Genomic DNA, 19,767 nt, shown 5'->3' on the forward strand with positions numbered 1-19,767 from the left:
TATGGAATCATGTAGTAACCAAAAAAGTGTTGAACAAATCAAAATATATTTGATATTTGATATTCTTCAAATAGCCACCCTTTGCCTTTATGACAGCTTTGCACACTCTTGGCATTTTCTCAACCAGCTTCACCTGGAATGCTTTTCCAACAGTATTGAAGGAGTTCCAACATATGCTGAGCACTTGTTGGCTACTTTTCCTTCACTCTGCCGTCAGACTCATCCCAAACCATCTCAATTGGGTTGAGGTCGGGGGATTGTGGAGGCCAGGTCATCTGATGCAGCACACCATCTCTCTCCTTCTTGGTCAAATAGCCCTTACACAGACTGGAGGTGTGTTGGGTCATTGTCTTGTTGAAAAACAAATGAAAGTCCCACTAAGCCCAAACCAGATGGGATGGCGTATCGCTGCAGAATGCTGTGGTAGCCATGTTGGTTGAATTCTAAATAAATCACAGACAGTGTCACCAGCAAAGCACCCCCCACACCATAACACCTCCTCCTCCATGCTTTACGGTGGAAAATACACATGCAGAGATCATCCGTTCACCCACACCGCGTCTCACAGAGACACAGAGGTTGGAACAGAAAATCTCAAATTTGGACTCCAGACCAAAGGACACATTTTCGCCAGTCTAATGTCCATTGCTCATGTTTCTTGGCCCAAGCAAGTCTCTTTTTATTATTGGTTTCCTTTAGTAGTGGTTTCTTTGCAGCAATTCGACCACGAAGGCCTGATTCATACAGTGTCTGTTACTTGAACTCTGTGAAGCATTTATTTGGGCTGCAATTTCTGAGGCTGGTAACTCTAATGAACTTATCCTCTGCAGCAGAGGTAACTCTGGGTCTTCCATTCCTGTGGCAGTCCTCATGAGAGCCAGTTTCATCATAGCGCTTGATGGTTTTTGCGACTGCACTTGAAGAAAATGTCAATGTTCTTGACATTTTCCGTATTGACTGACCTTCATGTCTTAAAGTAATGATGGACTGTTGTTTCTCATTGCTTATTTGAGCTGTTCTTGCCATAATGTAGACTTGGTCTTTTGCCAAGTAGGGCTATCTTCTGTATACTCCCCCTACCTTGTCACAACACAACTGATTGGCTCAAACGCATTAAGAAGGAAAGAAATTCCACAAATTCACTTTTAAGAAGGCACACCTGTTAATTGAAATTCATTCCAGGTTACTACGTCATGAAGCTGGTTGAGAGAATGCCAACAGTGTGCAATGCTGTCATCAAGGCAAAGGGTGGCTATTTGATGATATGTTTAACACTTTTTGGGGTTACAACTTGATCCCATATGTGTTATTTCATAGTTTTGATGTTTTCACTATTATTCTACCATTTAGATAATAGTAAAAAATAAAGAAAACAACTTGAATGAGTGGGTGTTCTAAAACTTTTGACATGTAGTGTGTATATATATATATATATGTGTGTGTAGTAGTGTGATTATGTTCCCCTAGATTATGCACCAAGTTGCACACAAGGACAGTTCAAGTAGGCCAGGTCAAGAGGGGATGTTAATAAGTTAATAATAATAATAATTCAATATGTTTTCTTTATTTAATTACAGCTGCATAGCTAATGTTATTTTTTGGTGTACAAACATTAGTATATATCTATATTGTAAATACACCTGATTGTAAAAGTTTTGTATATTTTGGTTTGGTCCATTGTGGGTTATCTGTACTTACGTACCCTCTTATTGTTCTCTTTTGTCTGACCTTCAACTAGCAAGGTATGTTGTCCTTGGCTCCGTAATTTGTCAATATAAAACTGTGGTAATGTTACACAAAGTGCTGTTACGCAACTATAGGTTTTGTTACAATGTGGACAGTATAAAGATTTATGTTAACAAGTTTCAACGAGCTCGCTAATTAGGGTACCTATTGTAATTTGTGAGTATTTGGGACGGTGTTTGAGTGAGTTTTCATGTGCTCACGCAGGTGGCCGAGAGCTGTGACTGCACCAAGGGCTAACATATTGTGTGTTGTCTCTTCGTGTACAGGTATGTCTTTTATTTTGTCCGAATTATGTTGTATATCATTTTACTTGTATTGTATAGTGTGCTGTTGGGCATTTTATTTATTTTATTATATTTCACCTTTATTTAACCAGGTAAGCCAGTTGAGAACAGGTTCTCATTTACAACTGTGACCTGGCCAAGATAAAGCATAGTAGTGCAATAACAAAAAAAAACAACAACACAGAGTTACATATGGGGTAAAAAAACATAAAGTCAGAAAAACAACAGAAAATATATATACAGTGTGTGCAAATGTAGCAAGTTATGGAGGTAAGGCAGTAAATAGGCTATAGTGCAGAATAATTACAATAGTATTAACACTGGAATGCTAGATGTGCAAGAGAGATTATGTGCAAATAGAGATACTGGGGTGCAAAAGAGCAAAATAAATAACAATATAGGGATGAGGTAGTTGGGTGGGCTAATTTCAGATGGGCTGTGTACAGGTGCAGTGATCGGTAAGGTGCTCTGACAACTGATGCTTAAAGTTATTGAGGGAGATAAGAGTCTCCAGCTTCAGAGATTTTTGCAATTCGTTCCAGTCATTGGCAGCAGAGAACTGGAAGGAATGGCGGCCAAAGGAGTGTTGGCTTTGGGAATGACCAGTGAGATATACCTGCTGGAGCGCAGACTACGGGTGGGTGCTGCTATGGTGACCAATGAGCTAAGATAAGGCGGGATTTGCCTAGCAGTGATTTATAGATGGCCTGGAGCCAGTGGGTTTGACGACGAACATGTAGTGAGGACCAGCCAACAAGAGCGTACAGGTCACAGTGGTGGGTAGTGTATGGGGCTTTGGAGACAAAACGGATGGCACTGTGATAGACTACATCCAATTTGCTGAGTAGAGTGTTGGAGGCTATTTTGTAAATGACATCGCCGAAGTCAAGGATCGGTAGGATAGTCAGTTTTACGAGGGCATGTTTGGCAGCATGAGTGAAGGAGGCTTTGTTGCGAAATAGGAAGCCGATTCTAGATTTAACTTTGGATTGGAGATTCTTTATGTGAGTCTGGAAGTTGAGTTTACAGTCTAACCAGACACCTAGGTATTTGTAGTTGTCCACATACTCTAGGTCAGACCCGTCGAGAGTGGTGATTCTAGTCGGGTGGGCGGGTGCCAGCAGCGTTCGATTGAAAAGCATGCATTTAGTTTTACTAGTGTTTAAGAGCAGTTGGAGGCTACTGAAGGATTGTTGTATGGCATTGAAGCTCGTTTGGAGGTTTGTTAACACAGTGTCCATTGAAGGGGCCAGATGTATACAAAATGGTGTCGTCTGCGTAGAGGTGGATCTGAGAGTCACCAGCAGCAAGAGCGACATCATTGATATACACGGAGAAAAGTGTCGGCCCAAGAATTGAACCCTGTGGCACCCCCATAGAGACTGCCATAGGTCCAGACAACAGGCCCTCCGATTTGACACACTGAACTCAATCAATCAATCAATTTTATTTTATATAGCCCTTCATACATCAGCTGATATCTCGAAGTGCTGTACAGAAACCCAGCCTAAACCCCAAACAGCTAGTGATGCAGGTGTAGAAGCACGGTGGCTAGGAAAAACTCCCTAGAAAGGTAAAGTATTTGATGCTAATGCTGTACGCCACAGGATGTTTTTGTGCTGGTCAAGGGCAGTCAAGTCTGAGGAGAACCAGGGGCTATATCGGTTCTTAGTTCTGTATTTTTTTGAATGGGGCATGTTTATTTAAGATTGAGAGGAAATTACTTTTAAGGAACAACCAGGCATCCTCTACTGACGGAATGAGATCTATATCCATCCAGGATACCTGGGCCAGGTCAATTAGGAAGGCCTCCTCGCTAAAGTGTTTTAGGGAGCGTTTGACAGTGATGAGGGGTGGTCGTTTGACCGCGGACCCGTTACGGACGCAGGCAATAAGGCAGTGATCGCTGAGATCCTGGTTGAAGACAGCTGAGGTGTATTTAGAGGGTATGTTAGTCAGGATGATATCTATGAGGGTACCCATGTTTACGAATTTAGGGTTGTACCTGGTAGGTTCGTTGATAATTTGCGTGAGGTTGAGGGCATCTAGCTTGGATTGTAGGATGGCTGGGGTATTAAGCATATCCCAATTTAGGTCACCAAGCAGTACAAACTCTGAGGATAAATGGGGGCAATCAATTCACATATGGTGTCCAGGGCACAGCTGGGGGCTGAGGGGGGTCTGTAGCAAGCGGCAACAGTGAGAGACTTATTTCTGGAAAGGTGGATTTTTAGAAGTAGAAGCTCAAACTGTTTGGGCACAGACCTGGATAGTATGATAGAGCTCTGCAGGCTATCTCTACAGTAGATTGCAACTCCACCCCCTTTGGCAGTTCTATCTAGACGGAAAATGTTATAGTTGGGGATGGAAATTTCAGAATTTTTGGTGGCCTTCCTGAGCCAGGATTCAGACACTGCTAGAACATCAGGGTTGGCAGAGTGTGCTAACGCAGTGAATAACTCAAACTTAGGAAGTAGACTTCTGATATTTATGTGCAAGAAACCAAGACTTTTGCGATTACAGAAGTCATCAAATGATAGCGCCTGGGGAGTAGGAGTGATACTGAGGGCTGCAGGGCCTGGGTTAGCCTCTACATCACCAGAGGAACAGAGGAGGACTAGAATAAGGATACGGCTAAAGGCTTTAAGAACTGGTCTTCTAGTGCGTTGGGTACATAGAATAAAGGGGGCAGATTTCGGGTGTTATAGAAAAGATTCAGGGCATTATGTACAGACAAGGATATGGAAGGATATGAGTAAAGTGGAGGTAACCCTAAGCGTTGGGTAACAATGAAAGAGATAGCATCGCTAGAGTCATCAATTGAGTCGGTCTCCGCGTGTATGGGGGGAGGGTGCAAATGAGCTATCTAAGGCAGGTTTAGCTAGGCTGGGGGTCTACAGTGATATAGTACAATTAGAAATAACCGAAACAACAATAAACTAACCATGTTTGGGCTGAGGCTAAACATAAACAGGATGTAGTACCGTAAAAAGGAACAGTCCAGCAGATATCAGCTGTATAGCTGAGTTATCATAAGGTCCGGTGGTGAAGCACTAGTAAGAGGCCACGGCTAGCGTGTGCTAGCGGGCCAGGGCTATCAGATGGATGGAATCTTCGTGGTTAACGTCGTAACCACATCAGACGATTTCGTCGGCAGACCAGTCGTGTAGGATCGGCGGGGCTCCGTGTCAACACTAGGTGGTCCCGTCCGGTTGACAGAGAGGTAGATAGCCGGGAGATGGGCGATGGGCCTAGTTCAGGATGATTAGCCAGACCACAGCGTCCATTTAGTTGAAGCTAGCTGGTAGCGATGAATCCGGAGTTAAAGGTCCAGTGATTCAGTGATTCCGGCGGAAAAACTGATATGTTCTGGGTCGATAACGCGCTGTGCAGACTGGCCGAATATCCGGTGATCAATGTCCAGTGATTAAAATTAATCCCGCAGAAAAAAATCAAATGTTCTGGGTGAAACATCGCTAGCTGTGGCTAATAGCAAATAGCAAGTAGCTAGTTAGCTGGCTAGCTAGTTTCAACTGGAGATTCTAGATTCTAGATAAAAGTGAGTCAGGTAAGTCAATAATAGAATCCGTTCCACATTGAGTGAGGCGGGTTGCAGGAAAGTATATCTTGTAGAAGGATGAAAAGTCTGATAGGGAAATATGTACGAAAAAATAGGGTATTTACAGGCTATTTACAGACAGACGATAAAAACACAACTGCACTACTACGCCATCTTGGATATCGAATGTGTGCATGCAGCACCTGGGCTCTCTTTTGCCTGACCTTCAACTAGCAAGGTGCCCGAGAACTGTGACTGCACCAAGGGCTAACATATTGTGTGTTGTCTCTTCGTGTGCAGGTCGAATAAAAATTATCCAACCAGCAGACCTCCAGTTGTGGCAGTGTCCTAATTAAAAGTACACAACGCAGAACGAACCACGCTACATATGCATATATACAGTGGGGAGAACAAGTATTTGATACACTGCCGATTTTGCAGGTTTTCCTACTTACAAAGCATGTAGAGGTCTGAATTTTTTAAATCATAGGTACACTTCAACTGTGAGAGACGGAATCTAAAACAAAAATCCAGAAAATCAAATTGTATGATTTTTAAGTAATTAATTTGCATTTTATTGCATGACATAAGTATTTGATACATCAGAAAAGCAGAACTTAATATTTGGTACAGAAACCTTTGTTTGCAATTACAGAGATCATACGTTTCCTGTAGGTCTTGACCAGGTTTGCACACACTGCAGCAGGGATTTTGGCCCACTCCTCCATACAGACCTTCTCCAGATCCTTCAGGTTTCGGGGCTGTCACTGGGCAATACAGACTTTCAGCTCCCTCCAAAGATTTTCTATTGGGTTCAGGTCTGGAGACTGGCTAGGCCACTCCAGGACCTTGAGATGCTTCTTACGGAGCCACTCCTTAGTTGCCCTGGCTGTGTGTTTTGGGTCGTTGTCATAATGAAAGACCCAGCCACGACTCATCTTCAATGCTCTTACTGAGGGAAGGAGGTTGTTGGCCAAGATCTCACGATACATGGCCCCATCCATCCTCCCCTCAATATGGTGCAGTCGTCCTGTCCCCTTTGCAGAAAAGCATCCCCAAAGAATGATGTTTCCACCTCCATGTTGGGATGGTGTTCTTGGGGTTGTACTCATCCTTCTTCTTCCTCCAAACACGGCAAGTGGAGTTTAGACCAAAAAGCTCTATTTTTGTCTCATCAGACCACATTACCTTCTCCCATTCCTCCTCTGGATCATCCAGATGGTCATTGGCAAACTTCAGACAGGCCTGGACATGCGCTGCCTTGAGCAGGGGGACCTTGCGTGCGCTGCAGGATTTTAATCCATGACAGCATAGTGTGTTACTAATGGTTTTCTTTGAGACTGTGGTCCCAGCTCTCTTCAGGTCATTGACCAGGTCCTGCCGTGTAGTTCTGGGCTGATCCCTCACCTTCCTCATGATCATTGATGCCCCACGAGGTGAGATCTTGCATGGAGCCCCAGACCGAGGGTGATTGACCGTCATCTTGAACTTCTTCCATTTTCTAATAATTGCGCCAACAGTTGTTGCCTTCTCACCAAGCTGCTTGCCTATTGTCCTGTAGCCCATCCCAGCCTTGTACAGGTCTACAATTTTATCCCTGATGTCCTTACACAGCAATCTGGTCTTGGCCATTGTGGAGAGGTTGAAGTTTTTTTGATTGAGTGTGTGGACAGGTGTCTTTTATACAGGTAACAAGTTCAAACAGGTGCAGTTAATACAGGTAATGTGTGGAGAACAGGAGGGCTTCTTAAATAAAAACTAACAGGTCTGTGAGAGCCGAAATTCTTACTGGTTGGTAGATGATCAAATACTTATGTTAATTAATTACTTAAAAATCATACAATGTGATATTCTGGATTTTTGTTTTAGATTCCGTCTCTCACAGTTGAAGTGTACCTATGATAAAAATTATAGACCTCTACATGCTTTGTAAGTAGGAAAACCTGAAAAATCAGTGTATCAAATACTTGTTCTCCCCACTGTACATATATTCCTACTCATTGAACAAGTAAACCTTTAGTACTGTAGGTGTGTGTGTTTGTGTGCGCGTTTAGTGCAGATGTATTGGAGGAGCTGTTTAATCTCACTCAATCCTACAGCGTTCTACTATCTTCTGAGGACCTCCGTGTAGCTGCGCTGGTCCTGCTGTTGGGCCCTGTGGAGTGGAGGGGGGCCAGGTCTGGGCCGGGAGGCTTCCTCTCTGGTCTGGTAGAGGTGGTGGTCTGGTGCTGGGTAGTAGGCTGGGCCTGGTCCAGTCTGGTTAAGCCGATGTAGGTGGTGATGCTCTGGTGGTGGGTGGGGCCTGTGGGGAGCGCTGGCTCTGGTGGGGCTTTGAGGGGGCCTGGGGCTCCTTGGTGGTGCAGTGGTCTGGTAGGGGTCTCTGGGTGGTCCTCTGTCCAGTGCGGCATGGGGTGTTTGTCTACCAAGTGCCATGTCCTATAGAAACATGGCAAACATCCCTACTGTCTGCTTCCTAAGGTGGGAGTGGTCGTGCAGATGCTCTGGGGTGATTGTTTGGTGGTGAGCAACGTGCACGTTTGGGAGTAGGCCACACCCTCTGGTGATGTCAGCGTTGACTTTCTGAATGGTACGGGGATGAAAGTCTTTCCGGGGCAGCAGAGTGGAGATGGTGATGTGGGAGTTGGGGAACCACTCAGAGGCCCTCTCTGCTGCTCTGTTGACCAGGCTGCCTACTCTCTCCTGCTCCTCTAGCAGGTTGTTGGTGCCGGTGGGAATAATAATGTGGCCTGGTGTGACAAAGTCAGGCTGGGACAGGATGTGGAGTGCATCCTGTGTTTTTGGGCATCATATTTTGGACACCTTGTGGTGGGGGGAGAGTTTATCCTCTTGGATGAATCTCTCTCTCGCCCCTCTCGTCTCTCTCGCTCTCTCTCCTCTCTTTCTCTCTCTCTCTCTCTCTCTCTCTCTCATCTCTCTCTCTCTCTCTCTCTCTCTCTTGTCTCTCTCTCACTTCCTCTTTCTCTCTCTCCTCTCTCTCTCTCTCTCTCTCTTTCTCTCTTTATCTATCTATCTGTCTGTCTCTCTCTCTCTCTCTGTGTGTCTCTCTCTCTCTCTCTCTCTCTCTCTCTCTCTCTCTCCCTTTCGTCTCTCTCTCTCATCTCTCTCTCTCTCTCTCTCTCTCTGTATCTCTATGTATCTCTATCTCTCTCTCTCTCTGTATCGCTCTCTCACCCCCCCTCTCTCTCTCTCTCTCTCTTTCTCTGTCTCTCTCTCCATCTGTGTCCCTCTCCATCTGTCTCATTCATGTGTGTGCTAGGCTTGGGAGGGGGTTGTTAGTGGGGAGGCTGAGTCCCCTCAGGGTCCCACTCGGAGCCCATCTCTCTCCTGTCTCACACAAGCCTCTAAAAGGCCTTCAGCCATGACTGCAGACAAATTGCCCGCCGGAGCCCAAGTGAGAGTCAGAGGCTCTAAATGTCTCGGATGTACAGCTCTGATGTCTATGTAATATCTGCAGGGCTCTACAGTGCGACCATTTTACTCGCATAGGCGCCTGAATATTTAGCTGTGCGACCTGGAATCTTTATTTAGGAGCACCAATGCACCTAGAAAAATAAATGAAGGATTCTTGCTTTATTACCTCAAATATTTGTCATTGTGCTCCTACATTTCTTTGTGTGCGCTTACATTTTCCAACTTTGCCACACACGTGCTCCTTGTAAAAAAGGTCTGCGCAGAGCCCTGATATCAACCCCATTAACCTTGAAAGATGTCTAACCAGCAACACAACAGGTGTGTTTTAAAGGGATGATCTTCAGGCTCATCTAACTAATCTCTATGGATGTGAAAGGGGCAAGTGGACTTTGGTCTGAGACTGCCACAAGTTTAGTCAACAGGTACCTTGGAAATTAAAATTGTATGTGAAGCCAAATCAGTGGAGGTTGGAGGTACAGTCTGTTGGGTAGGATCATTTCTACGCTTTATCTCCCATTCCTCCAAAGTTTGTCTGACTGGGTATAAGTGGTTAAGCCCGCTTGTGCGGTGTCCGGTATTTGTGACCTCTAACCCTGGTGTGGGGTGTTTGTGACCTCTAATCCTGGTGTGGGGTGCTTCGAACCTCTAACCCTGGTGTGGAGTGTTTGTGACTTTTAACCCTGTTGTGGGATGTTTTCCCCTTAACCCTGGTGTTGGGTGTTTGTGACATGAGCCTGGAGTGGTATGGAGAGGTCAGGCTAGGGTGAACCCCGATCAGTCAGCCTGAGGTTCTGCAGAGGGTCAGTGTGTTCAGGAATCATAAGAAGGCCCTTAGTTAAACCACTTGGTGACATTGTCCTGTGTGACAGAGATTAGGGCTGAAGCTTAGGCCAGCTGCACCCTTATACTGGACTGGCTAGACTAGACTAGGATAGGCTAGGATTGGTTTGGGTAGGACCGATTTATTTATCAAGATATTCTACTGATCTAGATCGTAACGATAAGTAGCTTTTACTAGAGGAATGTGAAGTTTGAAATGAAAGTCGATTTCTAGTAGTAGTTTTAAGGGTAATTAAAAAAAATAACTGGGGCATATTATTATAAACTTATCGTTCAATTCATCGTTATCATGATAATTGAGTCACTTTATTGTGACATGGATATTTGTCCAGCTCTAGTTTTGTGTAAGTTAGGATAGGTTTGAATAAGTAAGAAAACGATCGGCTATGTCACTGTCATGTGTTGTGCATGGAAAGCAGCGAGTCCTCCTTGAACCCACTGGACACTTTTAGCCAGAGCAGAGCCCCATGACTTCCTCTATATAGCCCCACAACTTCCTCTATATAGCCCCACGACTTCCTCTATATAGTCCCACGACTTCCTCTATATAGCCCCATGACTTCCTCTATATAGCCAAATGACTTCCTCTATGTAGACCCACAACTTCCTCTATATAGCCCCGCAACTTTCTTTATATAGCACCACAACTTCCTCTATATAGCCCCATGACTTCCTCTATATAGCACCATGACTTCCTCTATATAGCACTGACTTCCTCTATATAGCACCATGACTTCCTCTATATAGCCCCACGACTTCCTCTATATAGTACCATGACTTCCTCTTGACAGAGAGAAAGCAGAGAGGAGGAGAGTAAGAGGTAATTAAGGGAGGATGAGAGAGAGAGAGCAGACGAACTGACATTTGTTTTCCTTATCTCCCATCTCTAAATCCTCTTAAAGCACTGCCTCCTTTCCTGGCCTGAATTGCAGATGAACGTGGCTGACTGAAGTTGGTAAATTTTTTGCTGTGGGCCTTGGTCCCTATGTAAAGGAGATTCGGATAGGACACTACAGTATGCACTCTGAATGACACGTGGATGAGAAGAGAAGGTTGCCTTTGTATGAAGCGTAGTATGATCAAATTTAGGAGTGCGAGAGTGTATTTATGTCTAGGTTGGTGGTCTTGTCTTATGATGGCATACCGTCCCTATTTGGTAGTGTTCTCTGAGGGAGGTGTGTGATGAGTCAATCAGCATACAGAGATATGTGTATAGAGAGGCTTTCAGGGTGATAGAGGGGAATGGATGGAGGAGGGGGGCTCTGATAGGTTTTTGACACGTGGGTTGAAAGGTCAGATGTAATCAGGACTTGACAGGAATGTAATTCCTTTCAGGAAGTTAATTCTCTCCTGTTTGTTTTTAATATTCGCTCGCCCGCCTGCCCGGTGAGTAATTCCATTGCAGTGTGTTAGGAGGGTGGAAGGAGGGAGTACGGTGGAGAAAATTGAGTGAAGATCTGAGTGAGGCAATTGCAACTGTATCAATGATGCTACGGTTGCCTTTGTACTCGTGTTTGTAAGGAGTTTTTTATTTTTTATTAAGTTTTTCATGTGTATGAATGGATTTTATTTGCATAATATATGTGAGTCTGTCTTTGAATAAATGTGGGTATTTATGAATGTACACTACATTGCCAAAAGTATGTGGACACCCCTTCACATTAGTGGATTCGGCTATCAGCAACAACCGTTGCTATGAAATCGAGCACACAGACATGCAATCTCCATAGACAAACATTGGCAGTAGAATGGCCTTACTGAAGAGCTAAGTGACTTTCAATGTGGCATCCTATGCCACCTTTCCAACAAGTCAGTTCGGCAAATTTCTGCCCTGCTAGAGCTGCCCCAGTCAACTGTAAGTTCTGTTATTGTGAAGTGGAAACGTCTAGGAGCAACAACGGCTCAGCCGCGAAGTGGTAGGCAACACAAGCTCACAGAACAGGATCGGAGAGTGCTGAAGCACGTTGCGTGTAAAAATCGTCTGTCCTCGGTTGCAACACTTATTACCAAGTTCCAAACTGCCTCTGGAAGCAACATCAGTACAAGAACTGTTCGTCGGGAACTTCATGAAATGGGTTTCCATGGCCGAGCAGCCGCACACAAGCCTAAGATCACCATGTGCAATGCCAAGCGTTGGCTGGAGTGGTGTAAAGCCATTGGACTCTGGAACAGTTGAAACACGTTCTCTGGAGGGATGAATCACGCTTCACCATCTGGCAGTCCGACGGACGAATCTGGGTTTGGTGGATGCCAGGAGAATGCTACCTGCCCCAATGCATAGTGCCAACTGTAAAGTTTGGTGGAGGAGGAATAATGGTCTGGGGCTGTTTTTCATGGTTCGGGCTAGGACCCTTAGTTCCAGTGAAGGGAAATCTTAATGCTATAGCATACAATGACATTCTAGACGATTCTGTGCTTCCAACTTTGTGGCAACAGTTTGCGGAATGCCCTTTCCTGTTTCAGCATGACAATGCCCCCGTGCACAAAGCGAGGTCCATACAGAAATGGTTTGTCGAGATCAGTGTGGAAGAACTTGACTGGCCTGCACAGAGCCCTGACCTCAATTCCATCAAACACTTTTTGGGATGAATTGGAACGCCGACTGCGAACCAGGCCAAATCGCCCAACATCAGTGCCGACCTCACTAATGGTCTTGTGGCTGAAAGGAAGCAAGTCCCCGCAGCAATGTTCCAACATCTAGTGGAAAGCCTTCCCAGAAGAGTGGAGGCTGTTATAGCAGCAAAGGGAGGACCAACTCCATATTAATGCCCATGATTTTGGAATGAGATGTTCGACGAGCAGGTGTCCACATAGTAGTGTATTTCTTCCCAAGTGTGTTGGTGTGAGCAGATTGGAACATTCCTAGTGTTTTCTTTCTCATTCTGACTCAAATTTGCACAAATCTGTCAATGAATTCATAATTGCGTATGGAAGTAAATCCCTTATTGTGTGTGTTTATATGTATACGAATCCATGCTAATCTTTCCGTGTGTGTGTGCGCGGATTAGCCACACTGCTCTTCTGTGTTCAGTGCTGATGCAGCCCCTTGTCTCTCTTATCTTAATGCCTTTCAGAGTGTTACTGTGGCAGCAGCAGGATGGAACTGTAGCTCTGCTCCCTGCCGGCCCGCTGCTCTCACCCAGCATTATTTGCACAGTCTCAATTGCTGGCAAGATTAGGCCAAGAGGTTGTGTTCCCCAGATATATATATATATATAATAATGTAGAATCAGGCCCTATTCTTATTCAGGGGAGGAGGGCACAAATGTCAGCAGTCTTTCGCCCTTGTCCTCTCTGCTGCCTGCTCCTGGTGTCATCACTGTGTTTGGAGTGTCTCCTTTTGCCACCAGCTCAATCTCTCTCTCTCTCTCTCTCTCTCTCTCTCTCTCTCTCTCTCTCTCTCTCTCTCTCTCTCTCTCTCTCTCTCTCTCTCTCTCTCTCTCTCTCTCTCTCTCTCTCTCTCTCTCTCTCTCTCTCTCTCTCTCTCTCTCTCTCTCTCTCTCTCTCTCTGTCTCTGTCTCTGTCTCTGTCTCTGTCTCTGTCTCTGTCTCTGTCTCTCTCTGTCTCTCTCTGTCTCTCTCGCTCTCTGTCTCTCGCTCTCTGTCTCTCTGTCTGTCTGTCTGTCTGTCTCTCTCTCTCTCATTCTTTCTCTCTCATTGATGTGTCAGGTCTTTTGATATGGACAGCTGAATGGCACACAATCACTCCGGTTGCCATGGAGAGTGGGTGGCTACCCTGACAGCAGTGCATTAACATGGAAATAACACATTAACTGGCCCTGGAAATAACACATTAACTGGGCCTGTGTTTGTATGTTATGGCGTGTGCCTGAACATTTTGTAACTTTTGTTCACCTCAGCATGTGGATTGTTCAGGCCGTCTGTGTGTGGTCTGTATATGCGCGTGTGTGTGTGTGTGTGTGTGTGGCTACAGAGGTGGGTGGCTGTCTGTATCAGAGGACTAGTAGATAAGCTGAGGGCTGTCTAACAGTCCCTATCCTCTGATTGGCTGTCTGTCAATCCCTCCTCTGGACTGGCTTAAAAGGAATATATTTTCCTATTCAGCTACTAGGCTATGTGATGATTATATGGGCTAGATTAGATGTCCAGCCGAAGTGGAGTCAATGTCCTTTATGGGTCTATTGATACCAGTCTATCATTTGAAATACTAAGCAACGGTTATGACTTTATGAAAGCCACAACACTCTGTCAGTACTCATTAGAGAGTAGTGACATATGGATTAGAAAATTACCTGGCTAACAGATATACAACTACTATAGAGTGGAGTCTGGCCATTACTGCTCCAACCTCAGTTAAACTGCCCCACCCGTCTCTCCATCTCCACCCTGCCTCCTCAGTGTTGCTGCCCACACCTAGACCTCCTGGAGAGCAGCCGCTATCCCAGCGTCCTTTGCTCCAGCAGCCAGCCGTGTGACATTAGGCCCAGAGTCCCGTCAGTTAGAGAGGGAGGGGGTTTACAAAGGGGGTGCGTGTGCGTTCTGCCGGCAGAGGTGCATTTTCAGGAAGCGATGGGGTTGATAATTGGACACTTCCCCGCTATCCTCCCCACTGAGGGGCTATAAAAATGTAAATGAGAGCAGCCGGCAACAGGAAAGCGTTTAGCCAGGCCTGTGACACCCACTGAATCTTTAGAAGAACTCCACAGAGGGATTAACATGCCTGGGACGCCCACTGCATCTTTAGAAGACCTCCACAGAGTGATTAACATGCCTGGGACACCCACTGAATATTTAGAAGACCTCCACAGAGTGATTAACATGCCTGAGACACCAGCAGAATCTTTAGAAGACCTCCACAGAGTGATTAAAATGCCTGGGATACCAGCATAATCTTTAGAAGACCTCCACAGAATGATTAACATGCCTGGGACACCCACTGAATATTTAGAAGACCTCCACAGAGTGATTAAAATGCCTGGGACACCAGCAGAATCTTTAGAATACCTCCACAGAGTGATTAACATGCCTGAGACACCAGCGGAATCTTTAGAAGACCTCCACAGAGTGATTAAAATGCCTGGGATACCAGTGGAATCTTTATAAGACCTCCACAGAGTGATTAACATGCCTGGGACACCAGCAGAATCTTTAGAAGAACTCCACAGAGCAATTAACATGCCTGGGACACCAGCAGAATCTTTAGAAGACCTACACAGAGCCATTAACATTCCTGGGATACCAGCATAATCTTTAGAAGACCTCCACAGAGCCTTTAACATTCCTGGGATACCAGCATAATCTTTAGAAGACCTCCACAGAGTGATTAACATAACCTGGACACCAGCATAATCTTTAGAAGATCTCCACAGATTGATTAACATGTCCTGGACACCAGCAGAATCTTCAGAAGACCTACACAGAGCCATTCACATGCCTGGGATACCAGCAAAATCATTAGAAGACCTCCACAGAGTGATTAACATGCCTGGGACTCCAGCAGAAATCTTTAGAAGATCTCCACAGAGCTTGGGACAGGATAAGTTTAAGGTACACTCTGCTTTAGAAGATATTCAAAGAGCATGGGACCGGAGAAGTTGAAGATACACTCTGCTTTAGAATATCTCCACAGAGCCTGGGACAGGAGAAGTTGAAAGTACACTCTGCATTAGAAGATCTCCACAGAGCCTGGGACAGGAGAAATTGAAGATACACTCTGCTTTAGGTGATCTCCACAGAGACTGGACAGGAGAAGTTGAAGATACACTCTGCTTTAGAATATCTCCACAGAGCCTGAGACAGGAGAAGTTGAAGGTACACTCTGCATTAGAAGATCTCCACAGAGCCTGGGACATGAGAAATTGAAGATACACTCTGCTTTAGAAGATCTCCACAGAGACTGGACAGGAGAAGTTGAAGGTACACTCTGTTTTAGAAAATCTCCACAGAGATTGGGACAGGAGAAGTTGAAGGTACACTGTGCTTTAGAAGATCTCCACAGATCCTGGAAAGGAGAAGTTGAAGGTACACTCTGCTTTGAAGATCTCCAAAGAGCCTGGGACAGGATAAGTTGAAGTACACTCTGCTTTAGGTGATCTCCAAAGAGCCTGGGACAGGAGAAGTTGAAGATACACTCTGCTTTAGAATATCTCCACAGAGCCTGGGACAGGAGAAGTTGAAAGTACACTCTGCATTAGAAGATCTCCACAGAGCCTGGGACAGGAGAAATTGAAGATACACTCTGCTTTAGAAGATCTCCACAGAGACTGGACAGGAGAAGTTGAAGGTACACTCTGCTTTGAAGATCTCCAAAGAGCCTGGGACAGGATAAGTTGAAGTACACTCTGCTTTAGGTGATCTCCACAGAGCTTGGGATAGGAGAATTTAAGTTACACTCTGCATTAGAAGATCCCCACAGAGCTTGGGAAAGGATGAGTTGAAGGACACTCTGCTTTAGAAGATCTCCACGAGCCTGGGATAGGAGAAGTTGAAGGTACACTCTGCTTTAGAAGACCTCCACAGAGCCTGGATTGGAGAAGTTGAAGGTACACTCTGCTTTAGAAGATCTCCAAAGAACTTGGGACAGGAGAAGTTGAAGATGCAGTCTGCTTTAGAATATCTCCACAGAGCTTAGGACAGGAGAAGTTGAAGGTACACTCTGCTTTAGAAGATCTCCACAGAGCCTGGGACAGGAGAAGTTGAAGATGCAGTCTGCTTTAGAATATCTCCACAGAGCTTAGGACAGGATAAGTTGAAGGTACACTGTGCTTTAGAAGATCTCCACAGATCCTGGACAGGAGAAGTTGAAGTACACTCTGCTTTAGGAAATCTCCACAGAGCTTGGGACAGGAGAGGTTGAAGGTGGTCCTCTGTAGCTCAATTGGTAGAGCATGGCGCATGGCGCTTGTAACACCAGGGTAGTGGGTTCGATCCCCGGGACCACCCATACGTAAAAATGTATGCACACATGACTGTAAGGCGCTTTGGATAAAAGCGTCTGCTAAATGGCATATTATTATATTATTATTATTATTAAGGTACACTCTGCTTTAGAAGATCTCCACAGAGCCTCGGACAGGAGAAGTTGCAGGTACACTCTACTTTAGAAGATCGACACAGAGCCTGGGACAGGAGGTTGAAGATACACTCTGCTTTAGAAGATCTCCACAGATCCTGGGACAGGATAAGTTGAATGTACTCTCTGCTTTAGAAGATATCCACAGAGCCTGGACAGGAGAAGTTGAAGGTACACTCTGCTTTGAAGATCTCCAAAGAGCCTGGGACAGGAGAAGTTGAAGATACACTCTGCTTTAGAAGATCTTAACGTAGCCTGGGACAGAATAAGTTGAAGGTAAACTCTGCTTTAGAAGATCTCCAAAGAGCCTGGGACTGGAGAAGTTGAAGATACACTCTGCTTTAGAATATCTCCACAGAGCCTGGGACAGGAGAAGTTGAAGGTACACTCTGCATTAGAAGATCTCCACAGAGCCTGGGACATGAGAAATTGAAGATACACTCTGCTTTAGAAGATCTCCACAGAGACTGGACAGGAGAAGTTGAAGGTACACTCTGTTTTAGAAAATCTCCACAGAGATTGGGACAGGAGAAGTTGAAGGTACACTGTGCTTTAGAAGATCTCCACAGATCCTGGACAGGAGAAGTTGAAGGTACACTCTGCTTTGAAGATCTCCAAAGAGCCTGGGACAGGATAAGTTGAAGTACACTCTGCTTTAGGTGATCTCCACAGAGCTTGGGATAGGAGAATTGAAGTTACACTCTGCATTAGAAGATCCCCACAGAGCTTGGGAAAGGATGAGTTGAAGGACACTCTGCTTTAGAAGATCTCCATAGAGCCTGGGGCAGGAGAAGATCAAGGTACACTCTGCTTTAGAAGATCTCCACGAGCCTGGGATAGGAGAAGTTGAAGGTACACTCTGCTTTAGAAGACCTCCACAGAGCCTGGATTGGAGAAGTTGAAGGTACACTCTGCTTTAGAAGATCTCCAAAGAACTTGGGACAGGAGAGGTTGAAGATGCACTCTGCTTTAGAATATCTCCACAGAGCTTAGGACAGGAGAAGTTGAAGGTACACTCTGCTTTAGAAGATCTCCACAGAGCCTGGGACAGGAGAAGTTGAAGGCACATTCTGCTTTAGAAAATCTCCACAGAGCTAAGGACAGGAGAAGTTGAAGGTACACTCTGCTTTAGAAGATCTCCAAAGAGCCTGGACAGGAGTAGTTGAAATTACACTCTGCTTTAGAAGATCTCCACAGAGCGTAGGACAGGAGAAGTTGAAGGTAAACTCTGCTTTAGAAGATCTCCACAGAGCTTGGGACAGGAGAAGTTGAAGTACACTCTGCTTTAGAAGATCTCCACAGAGCTTGGGACAGGATAAGATGAAGGTGGTCCTCTATAGCTCAATGGGTAGATCATGGTGCTTGTAATGCCAGGGTAGTGGGTTCGATCCCCAGGACCACCCATATGTAAAAATGTATGCACACATGACTGTAGTCGCTTTGGATAAAACCGTCTGCTAAATGGCATATTATTATATTATTATTATTAAGGTACACTCTGCTTTAGAAGATCTCCCACAGAGCTTGGGACAGGAGAAGTTGAAGGTACACTCTGCTTTAGAAGATTTCCACAGAGCGTGGGACAGGATAAGTTGAAGGTACACTCTACTTTAGAAGATCTCTACAGAGCCTGGGAAAGGAGCAGTTGAAGGTACACTCTGCTTTAGAATATCTCCACAGAGCCTGGGACAGGAGAAGTTGAAGGTACTCTCTGCCTTAGAAGATCTCAAAAGAGCCTGGGACAGGAGAAGTTGAAGATACACTCTGCTTTAGAAGATATCCACAGAGCTTGGGACATGATAAGGTGAAGGTACACTCTGGTTTCGAAGATCTCCACAGAGCCTGGGACAGGAGAAGTTGAAGGTACTCTCTGCTTTAGAAGATATCCACAGAGCTTGGGACATGATAAGGTGAAGGTACACTCTGGTTTCGAAGATCTCCACAGAGCCTGGGACAGGAGAAGTTGAAGGTACTCTCTGCTTTAGAAGATATCCACAGAGCCTGTGACAGGAGAAGTTGAAAATACAATCTGCCTTAGAAGATCTCCACAGAGCTTTGGACAGGAGAAGTTGAAGTAGACTCTGCTTTAGAAGATATCCACAGAGCATGGGACAGGATAAGTTGAAGTTGGTCCTCTGTAGCTCAATTGGTAGAGCATGGCGCATGGCGCTTGTAACGCCAGGGTAGTGGGTTCGAGCCCCGGGACCACCCAAACGTAAAAATGTATGCACACATGACTGTAAGTCGCTTTGGATAAAAGCATCTGCTAAATGGCATATTATTACATTATTATTATTAAGGTACACTCTGCTTTAGAAGGTCTCCACAGAGCTTGGGACAGGAAAAGTTGAAGGTACATTCTGCTTTAGAAAATCTCAACAGAGCTTGGGACAGTAGAAGTTGAAGGTACACTCTGCTTTAGAAGATCTCCACAGAGCCTGGGACAGGAGATGTTTAAGGTACACTCTGCATTAGAATATCTCCACTTAGCTTAGGACAGGAGAAGTTGAAGGTACACTCTGCTTTTCAAGATCTCCACAGAGCCTGGGACAGGAGAAGTTGAAGGCACACTCTGCTTTGGAATATCTCCACAGAGCTTAGGACAGGAGAAGTTGAAGGTAGACTCAGCTTTAGAAGATCTCCAAAGAGCCTGGACAGGAGACGTTGAAATTACACTCTGCTTTAGAAGATCTTTACAGAGCTTAGGACAGGAGAAGTTGAAGGTACACTCTGCATTAGACGATCTCCAAAGAGCCTGGGACAGGAGAAGTTGAACATACACTCTGCTTTAGAAGATCTTCACGGAGCCTGGGGCAGAAGAAGTTGAAGGTACACTCAGCTTTAGAAGATCTCTACAGAGCCTGGGACAGGAGA

At 45.2% G+C, this 19,767-nt stretch overlaps 1 protein-coding gene across 1 annotated transcript in view; it reads right to left on the reverse strand.

The window, feature by feature from the left end:
• LOC123483378 (extensin-like) overlaps positions 1–19,767 on the reverse strand; it is a 167,189-nt gene that overhangs the window by 39,654 nt on the left and 107,768 nt on the right. Inside the window, exons 6-7 of the mRNA XM_045213325.1 lie at positions 8,144–8,379; positions 7,687–8,025 (exon numbers count right to left, since the gene is read on the reverse strand). Coding sequence (XP_045069260.1) covers positions 7,687–8,025; positions 8,144–8,379 — 575 coding nt within the window. The remainder of the gene's footprint in view (positions 1–7,686; positions 8,026–8,143; positions 8,380–19,767) is intronic.

Source organism: Coregonus clupeaformis, unplaced genomic scaffold, assembly GCF_020615455.1.
Source record: "Coregonus clupeaformis isolate EN_2021a unplaced genomic scaffold, ASM2061545v1 scaf0099, whole genome shotgun sequence".
Taxonomy (NCBI): domain Eukaryota; kingdom Metazoa; phylum Chordata; class Actinopteri; order Salmoniformes; family Salmonidae; genus Coregonus; species Coregonus clupeaformis.